Below are 10,202 nucleotides of genomic sequence, written 5' to 3' on the forward strand. Positions count from 1 at the left end.
CAGTAACGCTAGGTGAGACGATAAAGACACGTTTCCTGTCGGCCATTTCAAAATAAAACTCATCTGTTTAATTTTAGTCTGAGGAGCTTTGTGGCGTAGACTGACAGAAATCACCTCCTTCTGAATGTCAACAAGACAAAAAGAGACTAAGCCAGGTGCTGTTGCTCTGGACTGGAAGACCAGCAGTGATGCCGTGTACAAGGAGGGGATGAGAAGACTCTACTTTCCGAGGAAGCTCAGATGCTTTAATGTGTGCAGAAAGATGTTGGAGATCTCCTACCAGTCTGTGGGAGCGAGTGCCATCTATTTTGCTGTTGTCTGCTGGGCAGGCAGCATCAGTGCCAGAGATGCCAGCAGGATGAACAAACTAATCCACAAGGCTGGAACCATCATTGGCAAGAATCTGGAGGCATTTGAGCCAGTGAGGGACAGGAGGTCACTGAACAAACTGCTCTCCATCACAAACAATCCATCTCATTTCCTCCATGCTACACTACAGAAGCAGCAGAGCTCCTTTCCCTCTTATTTAACCCTGCAGCCATAAAGAACGCTGCAGGAAATCATTCCCATCATTCTCAATAAAACAGTACAGCAACTCTCTCCAGATGAACACCAGGACATAGAATTCCACACAGATGTCTGTGTCAAACATTAATATCATTTGCACTACTCCTTTGCACAATTTCGGTCTTACTTTTTATTTTCATTATTTTTAGTATTGCTGTTTATGTAAAAATTGTTTGTATTACATCCCATTAAAGCACCTTCACTGTGGGCCAGCAGTACTTTTACATTGGGCAGTTTTCTTTTTATTGTAGATTGTACTGTTTTTATTATCTTTATCATGCTGCTGTAATACAGTAGTTTCCCTATCTATCCATCCATCTATCCATCCATCCATCCATCTATCTATCTATCTATCTATCTATCTATCTATCTATCTATCTATCTATCTATCTATCTATCTATCTATCTATCTATCTATCTATCTATCTATCTATCTATCTATCTATCTATCTATCATCTATCTATCTGACACTTTTATAATAGCGTTTTTGTCATAAGGGTCAAATGCCAATCTAATTGTGTGTCAATTTTTTTTGCCTTATATTTATGCCTATAATGTTATCATTATCCTGTCATAAAGTGCTTTTTAGTCATAACTTGGTATAATTAAGAAACATGTAATTTTTGAATACAAACAACATTGTTTTTCTCATAATAAACACATTAAAACAATTTTCTGAAAAATAACATGTGTTGTGTCAATGTATTTTATGTTTTTTTTTTTAATGTGAAGTGTTTTTAAAAACGCAGATGCACTACATATCTAGTGAAATGTCTCTGGGTTCACCCATCAAGTGTTTTTTGCCTTGTTTGCTGTTGTGCATTATTCGTTTTCTTATTACCAAATGATCTCATTGCGACATTGCGATTTTCTACTGAAGGAATAGACTGCATTTCCTGTCACTGACATATTCTCTCTGGGTAGCTTAACATGTTAACGCAAGCTCCTTCTGCTATTTGGATTGCTGTGCGCATGCCCTTAGCACTTGAGAGAAGCTCTGAACATACCTGAGGCCACATAAATTATTGGTATATTTCAAAGCATGCATGGCTGCTGAAGAGAAAAGAAATAATACTTTTTAAAAAAATTATCCTAAGAGGTATTCATGTACAGAAAGTAAAGATAATGTCTCATCGCCTACAGATTTGCATCTACTTTTAATTCTTTATTACATTTTAAGAAGAAAGTGCAGACAGCCTATTTGTTCTGGTTGAAAAGAAGAACTTTGGCTAAAGGATAGTTTATACTTGGATAGTATTTATTTATAGAAAATTACTGAAAAGTTGTCAATGGATTATTTTTAAAAACATTATTCAAATACACCTTACACAAAGCTTTTCAACTCATCAAATCTCTCTCTAAATGCCATCCACATAGAAAGGCGGCAGAAAGAAGTCGGTGCTCTAAGACAGTAGCCCCCAATTAGTGGGGGGTCATTGGTGTGCCTTGAGGCAAAACTCTAGGAAGTGTTTTTCAACCAAATATTGGGGGGGCTAAATAATAAATTCTGAGTTTTTGCAGTCGTCGAAGATGCACGCTGCAGAATCATTCCACCTTGCAAAACTCACAGTTCAAAGAAATCATTAAAAGCCCCAAATTACCATTGACACTCATGCCCATGATGAGTGTAACTAACTAACTAACTAACTGACTGTTGTTTATTTTCCATGCACCCTATGAGAGTATTCACTCTGCGCGCAGCACTTTTCTCTGGACAGCAGCAACTGTATTCCAGAGGGCTCAAGCCCATTTCCATGGAAACGCGATCACAACTTCCAAACAGTCTGCCTCCACTCACAGCGGCTTCTTACTCCGCTTTCACAATGAATTCAGAGTAAGTCGAAGACGTTTTACTTTTAAATCAGAAGTTTAATCGCTGTCTTGAAACTTTAACTTTAGTCAAATTAGTCATGTTACTTTTCATGTGTGTTTAATTACAGGCGTGGGTAAAAATCAACGCTACCACAGATAGCATTAGCTAGCTAACGCCAAGGTTAATTTAACTATTGCTTTGATGGTGCTAATGACAACAGCTTGCGGCTCGCTCAAGGTATAACTGGAAAGGTTGACAGGCTTTTTTGTTTCCGTTTCCACCAGAAATTCCTTCGTCCTCACGAGTAACGATCTGGAACCAACAAAATATGGCAAGTAAAACTAATTATGAATACTTAGTTCAGGGTGTGCAGGTTGTGCAGGTTATGAGGATAACACTGGTGAAGAGATGCTGTGTGAAGTAACATAGGCACATGGGATAATGCAATTTATAAAGCAATGAATATATATATACATATGTGTGCTTGTATACTAAAACTACAGGAGTCAAAACAGGATACCATACAAGCAATGGCCACATCTCACAGATCCCTGGACTGTCCCCAACTACCAACACTCTTCCTGAGGAGAGGATCCGAGGGCGAAGAGTTGGAGTCCTAGAGAGTGACTCTGATTATGTAAAACTTGCAAAACAAGGAGGGCATAAGGGTAAAGCCGTCCTGTTTCCTTACATTTCCATGTTTTCCTCTTGCCGTATGATAACTGCTACAAACATTAGTTTTTTCCCCGTGTTTTTTTTTCTTATCCTTGTTCAACAGGACTTCTGTGCCACGAGGAATCAGTTATTTCTAAACCCAGTTCATACAAACCTCCACATTGGTTTGGCTTTGAATCAGGAGACTTAAGCGAGCCAAGGTTACAAATTTGTGTTATTGTTTTCACCACATACTCATAGTAGTATGTACACTTTGTTTTTATTCTAATACGTACATAAATACTTGCCAGTAATACCGTAAAGATTCTCCCACTGCTAGTACTGTTTATGTAACAAAACCTTTTTTTATGCTACTATCCTGTTTCCACAACCACAGCCATATTTTATTTTTTTTTTTTTTTTTTTGGGGGGGGGGTTGTTTTTGTGTTTTGTTTTTGCTTGATCTTGTATTTAAGCTGTCATTAAGGATTTGATACTTTTATATACCTATATTGTTTTGTTTTTTCCAACTGGCTAATTAACAGTGAAGAGAAGAAAATCCCCGGAGCTTTTGAACCACAAGAACCTCCTTTTGGGAGCGACAACATGTCAGCCTGGGAAAGAGACAACAGCAGCAACAATGAGAAAGAGGAGGTACAGTAATGCCAACGTCATTTAGAAAACTAATATTGGCATATGATCCATAAACAATTATCCCACCTCTTGTGTTGTTAGTTTAAGGACTGTTCGTTTAGTGTTACATACTCAGTATCAGACAGTTATTTTGTGCTTCAGGTACTTTCTTCCTATGACTTAAGCTGATTGCTAAGTTGTTAAAAACAACCAAATTAGGAATAATTAGTCAACAAATAACGTCCACGTATTCTGATTTTGTTTTTACTTTTTTTACAGGACAACATTTCTGTCCACCAAAGTGAGACAGAGAAGTTGCAGACATCCAGTCAATATCATGAGGCCAGCAAATTCAGGAGGATGTAAGTGAGTGTGGTCACAAGATGGTGCTGAAGTTCTGTTTTATGCTTAGTGTAAGGGGGGTCTCATAGGGCAGTTTTACAACTCTATTAGATTCTTTGACATAAAGTATAATGGGATCATACTAATACACTAATACTAATCCACCTTTGTTGTAAATGACATTGGACATGTATAATAATGAATTGCAGTCCATTTTGGTCTTTATTTTAAGTAGACAACCACATAGAATAAAAGGTCTAGCCTTCACAAAGCTTTCCTGCACTGTCCTGTATGTGCAACTATTTCTGATTGCATTCAAACTTGTTTATTTCAATTTGTGCTTGCCAGTAATCAAACTGAACTCAGTTGGAGAGCATCAGATCATTTAACTGTGTATACTTTTTTTATTTAGCAGAAAGTAATCAATCATGTCTTTTGGGAGATTTTCATGGGCCTACACAGGCAGCATCAACCCACCGTATTTTTCAATATGGGGTGAAACTGTAGCTCTTAGATCTCCCTCATAAAACATACACCCAGGGAAGATGCGGGTGGGGGCCTGGTTTGAACCCAACAAGGCAACAGTGCTAACCACTGAGCCACCATGGTGCCCAACTATGTGTGGTCCTGCTGAAATGGGTGGATAAAGTGATCAAAATTAAATTATTCATCCTAAATGACTCACTGTCAACAATATTGTCAGCCATTAAAACCAGAACAACCAGGAGTCTCTAAGATCTGGTGTATGACCTACTGCTTACTTACTCATGGTTAGTCAGTTAAGGTATAAACATTCATGTGCGTACTGGCACACACAAGAGTTCCCTGAAATGAGGAAGCAGACGAAATAAGATCAATAAAGAGGCAACATGTATGTGCTTTTTATTATGAGGACACCATCCAACTGTCCATTGTAATTAAAACAAAAAACAAAAAACTACAGTAGCGCATGTCTCAACTTTATGCAGGAAATATGAAGGAGAAAGAATATACTGATATACTATTAGTATATTATGGTTGCCGATGCAGGCCAGAGTTAAAGATCAGCATGAGTGAGGGAACTAAGCAGAGGGGTGAAAATCAATATTTGGGTTTTAAAAGCACTAGAGTGGAACAGCAGTGTAAACTATGAACAACAGTCCAATGTTAAATCCAGAAGGATGCAGTAATGAAACTTTAAAGTGACGCAGACTTCCATGAAACCCAAAAAACCTTTGCTGTTATTCTTGCCCAACCCTGCAGAGGTGAGGCACTCCTCCACTGTTTAATCCAAGTACAAACATCATTTTGTTACAGGAAAACAGTGTTGTTCCGTCTAGTATGAACTTCAGATAAAGGAGTGGGATGGTTTTGGTTTTTTTTATTTTTACTATGAATTTTCCCCCATTGTTTTTACTAAAGAAACAACAGAAATAGTATATCACAGATTAGTTAATTACATTGACTTTTATTAAATGTTATTTAAAATCAAACAAACCTTAATTTACATACAGTGATTTGACCATCTATTTAAATATATTCGAACATGTCTAGAGTTTTATTTACTAATATTATTTATATTTGGCATTCTATTTTTGTAATAATTAGCATTAAGATAATACAGTATAGGATGCAAAGATAAATGGCTAATTAAAAAATATATGTACATTCAAGACATTGTTGTAATTACATTCTGTCCCATATGTCTCTGTGTTATGATGACAAAGCACAAATGCTCTTGGGCAGGTTGAAAACTTAGGTCAAACAAAAGAGCACCCAGAGAGATGGTTTCTAGATGAATCCAGATGTTCATCTATTTGCTTTGGCTAACAGCTGATTAGTTCTGTGTGCTCTCTGTACCTCTGGGAAAATGTCAGTGACTTGTCAATAACCCAAAATAACCTAGCATGCAATGCACCAGAGATCGCAATCATATCTGTTGAAAGCACTCCACAAAAGGTCTACCATAAAAAAGTTATCTGAAATTTGCAAACCTACCGCAACAACTTTTAACTGCTGATCAGCTACAGTGTTGGAGGAAGATGAGTCAGTTGCAATCTGGAAGTTTCCAGACAGAAGAAGACTGACTAACCAATTGGAGAAAAATACTTGTGCTTCTCTTTGTTGCTTTGTCTGAATGAGATAAGAGATAAATGTTGAATGTGAGACGCAGCCAGTCTTTTGCTGGATCATTTTTGCACAGTTGGATCTTTGCTATATTTGTGTTGTTTGACAAATACTAGTTGGGAAGCCAATTTTTGTAATAAGTAGCCAGAGTTTATTCAGTGTTGGAGGGGTACGGTCCATTTTTAATGTTTAAACTGTGAGCACTGTATGTGTAGTGAAATAACGAGCTTTGTTGGTCAAGAGAGACAGGGGAAAAAACACTAAAAAGATCAAATTTTCACATTTCTGTTTCCATCATATTTGGACTATATTTTTAATCTTCTTTCAGAGTAATTGACAAGAAACCAGCCCCTGTTGACATGTCAAAGCTGCTCAGCTTTGGTTATGCAGAAGACAGCAAACCAGTATAGTGACGTGTCAAGTAAGTAGTGCAGCAATGGAGTTACAGTCTTAACCCTATAATAAGCATAACACATTCCAATTTCCTATTCTGCTTTCAGAATGCTCATTTTGCATTATGAAAGGAAATTAAGGCCAACTGCTAAGCAGTGTATGGATTTTATGAGGGTATTATTATTAATAACCAGAATGTAAGATGAAGGTGACAAAATTCAAGGTTCCAGTCATTACGACTTTAGAAGGCTTTTTTACACTATAACAGAGATAATAGTGAATTATGTGACAATGACTTGTACTCTTATATATTTCAATTTCAATAGATTGGAAGACTGCCGGGTGCCTGGATGGGAAAAGGGCGTACAAGATTCATGCTGAGACACATCAAGCATTTTACTTTGTTTTAGAAAAATTTGTATTGTTAAATCTTTTACTCAAGCATTAAAGTGCCTCACTGAATTACAGCTGGACGTTTTATTTATTGTGATTTTTAGTGGTGCACTTGAAGGCATCAGTTAACTCCTGTGTTAAGTTTTTTTTCTGTGTCTACAAGGCTGTAAATGTCAGCTTCTGGGAAAAGTTTGATAATTCAAATAAAATGAAACCAATCCAAAATGAAACATTTATATATATGTATATGTCACAGGCTAAATTTTCCACACTAAACATGATTCCTGTTCGTGGTACATTATGTTGGCTCTGTGCGTTTCTGTTTTCATATGACAGTGCTAGTGTCAGAGGTTATCTCGGTGTTCTTTTGCTAAATTATGTCAGTACACGCCAGTTATTCACCAGCCTCAGATTGGCTATTGGTGACACATTACACACCCACACACTCATGCTTTTGTAAGAGTTAACAGCCTTTATAATAATACTGTCTTTATGAACAATTGCTTATTTTGACTGGTGCTCGTATGACTTTTTAAAACTTTACTTACACTTTAGAACCAGACAGTAATTTTTATTATTTTGTGGTAATTTTATGGTTGATCGTACTCTGTTTGTTTGGGGCTTGGAGGATGTTTTTGTGGGAGCAGCAGGGTTGAGCTACTCCCCTCTCTCTGGAACCAATGAGTGGCAAGGTCAGGGGTCACCACTATATCTGCTGCACAGTCTGATATGACTCTTATTTGGAAAGCAGTAACTGAAAACACTTGGAGGTTTTGAGACATTTTAAAACTTCATTTGAAAGTGTACGCTGCAGTAATGACACCGATACTTCTGAACCACATGGGGAATGAGGAGAATGAGTATATAAAGTAAGTATTGGCAACCTAAACGAAGTCTTTTAAACAGTATTTCTTGATGCTTTTCTTTAAACTTATGTCACTGTTTTAATATATATTTAATCCATGCACATATACTTATTGTCGATTCACCACTCTTCATGAACTAAAATGCATTAAAATCTACTCAGTGAACAGGTCCAAGTAAAAAATCCCAATTTGGACACCATGGAAGAGGACATTCTCTACCACTTCAGCCTGAGCACTAAGACTCACAACCTCCCTGAAATGTTTGGAGATATTAAGGTTTGTAAAATAAGTCCAGCTTAAATAAAACTATTTTCTAAAAGTTCTAAAACAATTCAACAATCCTCTGTTTTTCTCTGTTTCCCACAGTTTGTGTGTGTTGGTGGCAGTGCAAACCGAATGAAGGCTTTCGCCCAGTTCATCCATCAGGAGCTGAAACTGCCAGGAAATCCAGGAGACATCAAAGATATCTGTGAGGGAACTGATCGCTACTGCATGTACAAAGTGGGACCAGTTCTCTCTATAAGTGTAGGTATTTCATTATTTGCTGTGGGTGGAACTGTTCTTTAAATGTTGTTAGGAAAAAGTATTTTACGGATTAGAAAATGTAATTTCTACGCACTGTGTATATAATACAGCATGGAATGGGAGTCCCATCAATCTCCATCATGTTGCATGAGCTCATCAAGCTCCTGCACCATGCCCAGTGCCGTGATGTGGTTTTGTTTCGCCTGGGAACGTCTGGTGGAGTCGGTAAGTCTTTTTGATTTTAATATGAGAAAGTTTTACATGCAGTTAAACAAGTTGTTCAAGTCATTAATACAATACTCTTATTAAAGTATGTAAGAAAATTATGCCCTGTGTCATCTACAGGTCTGGCTCCAGGGACCGTGGTGATCACAGAAAAAGCAGTGGACTACTCTTTCCGCCCCCAGTTTGAACAGGTCGTTCTGGGTAAAGTTATCACCAGGAACACTGAGCTGGATGAGGGAGTGGCCAACGAGCTTCTGCAATGCTCTTCTGAGCTTCAAACTTTTCCAACAGTGATCGGAAACACCATGTGCACCCATGACTTCTATGAAGGTACAGTATGAACAGAATTCCATTTATTTGTAATTCCTAGTTGTCATCCCCTGACAAATCCTGTTTTCCGTTTCTGTAGGTCAGGGCCGACTGGATGGAGCTCTGTGCTCCTTCTCCCAAGAAGAGAAACTGGAGTATCTGAGGAAAGCTTATGAGGCCGGAGTGAGGAATATTGAAATGGAGTCCACTGTTTTTGCTGCTATGTGCCGTGTCTGTGGTCTCAAAGGTATTATTTTTCTAACAATGCAAACACTATATGAAGGCAAAACCTTCTGAATGCTGCAAAGTACATCTTCTATTTGTGATTTTGACATACTGCACTATTCTAAAAACTCTCATTTCACTCTCCAGGAGCTGTGGTATGTGTTGCATTGCTGAATCGCTTTGAGGGGGACCAAATCACATCATCTCATGATGTTCTGGTGGAATATCAGCAGAGACCTCAAATTCTGGTGGCCCATTTTATCAAGAAACGCCTGGGATATATTATCTAACAATCCAGTCGCCCTGTAGCATGTACATAGTTTTGACTCATGTGGATATGTATATATATTGCACTTAAAATGTTAATACTGAAATATTTAAAAGTTAGACATTAAGATTTTTTTATGATTTATTTGACAATAAAATATTAAGCGTGTTGCATGTATGCTTATAGAGTATATGTGTAAGTATGTATTATATCTACTATATTTATCTAGAAATATATCCTTGTAAAATAACACAAATGTTCAAAATGATATGTTCTGTATCTTGATCTCCATGTTTATCTCTGCCAAAGCTGGAATTACAGTCCAGCAACAAAGGAGATTACTTTGAATTTTAAGGGCTTGTGTTTAAGACCAAGAAACACACTTCGATGAATTGAAATAAAAATATCACGTCTGGACATTTTTGTAGATTTGGAGTCTTTGAATTGTCTTTTTTTTGGCTTTTCAAGCAATAAGTGGTTCTAAAACTGATCTTCGAGGAGCCTCAAGTCATTTTAGAGTGAGAAATAACTATCTGTTGCTACAAAAAGAGATACCAGTGACAGTGGTGAAAAACACCTTCTTACATGCTTTTTTAGAAGAAAATTATTCAGCAATTTTTTTTAGATTAGAACTTCCAGCAGTATATTTTAGTAAATGCGCTATCAAATATTTGAGGATGTTAGTAGCTTCTGCAACACAAGATTTTTTTATGCAAATACAACCCACCCTAAAATGCAGTCCGTGACTAAAAATTGATTTGTCTTTTTCTTTGCTCAACACATCTGCCAGATACTGTATGTATTTCTCATGTATAAAATCTACAAGTTAGTAATTGTAATTGTCATTTGGAGGACGATACTGTAGTTAAAGAAACTACTTTG

The 10,202-nt window shown here is 37.1% G+C and overlaps 2 protein-coding genes across 4 annotated transcripts; both read left to right on the top strand.

The window, feature by feature from the left end:
* Positions 1-2,274: 2,274 nt before the first annotated feature.
* Positions 2,275-7,288, top strand: LOC102295938 (uncharacterized protein C7orf57 homolog). 3 transcript variants are annotated; one of them, XR_001336148.2, is made up of 8 exons: positions 2,275-2,402; positions 2,666-2,712; positions 2,885-3,049; positions 3,160-3,256; positions 3,581-3,689; positions 3,948-4,034; positions 6,445-6,537; positions 6,836-7,288. XR_001336148.2 is itself a non-coding variant. In XM_014332380.2 (8 exons), exons 1-7 carry the CDS (start codon positions 2,323-2,325, stop codon positions 6,524-6,526), a joined length of 651 nt encoding a protein of 216 aa, XP_014187866.1. In that variant the 5' UTR covers positions 2,275-2,322; the 3' UTR covers positions 6,527-6,537; positions 6,836-7,288. The 3 variants fall into 3 exon arrangements, 2 of the variants coding, with proteins under 2 accessions (XP_014187866.1, XP_014187865.1); XM_014332380.2 differs by having other exon boundaries at positions 2,897-3,049; positions 3,948-4,030; XM_014332379.2 differs by having other exon boundaries at positions 2,276-2,402; positions 3,948-4,030.
* Positions 7,289-7,594: 306 nt separating this feature from the next.
* upp2 (uridine phosphorylase 2) lies at positions 7,595-9,737 on the top strand. The gene is made up of 7 exons (XM_005918236.3): positions 7,595-7,771; positions 7,930-8,044; positions 8,135-8,293; positions 8,404-8,518; positions 8,639-8,848; positions 8,928-9,074; positions 9,200-9,737. Exons 1-7 carry the CDS (start codon positions 7,719-7,721, stop codon positions 9,340-9,342), a joined length of 942 nt encoding a protein of 313 aa, XP_005918298.1. The 5' UTR covers positions 7,595-7,718; the 3' UTR covers positions 9,343-9,737.
* The last annotated feature ends 465 nt before the right edge of the window (positions 9,738-10,202 follow it).

This window comes from Haplochromis burtoni, unplaced genomic scaffold, assembly GCF_018398535.1.
Source record: "Haplochromis burtoni strain Fernald_Lab_line unplaced genomic scaffold, NCSU_Asbu1 Contig_29, whole genome shotgun sequence".
NCBI lineage: Eukaryota > Metazoa > Chordata > Actinopteri > Cichliformes > Cichlidae > Haplochromis > Haplochromis burtoni.

Bases quoted from the DNA above. Each gene is read 5' to 3' on its own strand.
- LOC102295938 (XM_014332379.2), top strand. From the start codon at position 2,323: ATGGAAACGCGATCACAACTTCCAAACAGTCTGCCTCCACTCACAGCG. The intron at 2,403-2,665 runs GTAAGTCGAAGA...CGTTTCCACCAG, and splicing joins GCTTTCACAATGAATTCAGA to AAATTCCTTCGTCCTCACGA. The intron at 3,690-3,947 runs GTACAGTAATGC...CTTTTTTTACAG, and splicing joins GCAACAATGAGAAAGAGGAG to GACAACATTTCTGTCCACCA.
- upp2 (XM_005918236.3), top strand. From the start codon at position 7,719: ATGACACCGATACTTCTGAACCACATGGGGAATGAGGAGAATGAGTAT. The intron at 8,045-8,134 runs GTTTGTAAAATA...TGTTTCCCACAG, and splicing joins AAATGTTTGGAGATATTAAG to TTTGTGTGTGTTGGTGGCAG. The intron at 8,519-8,638 runs GTAAGTCTTTTT...TGTCATCTACAG, and splicing joins GGGAACGTCTGGTGGAGTCG to GTCTGGCTCCAGGGACCGTG.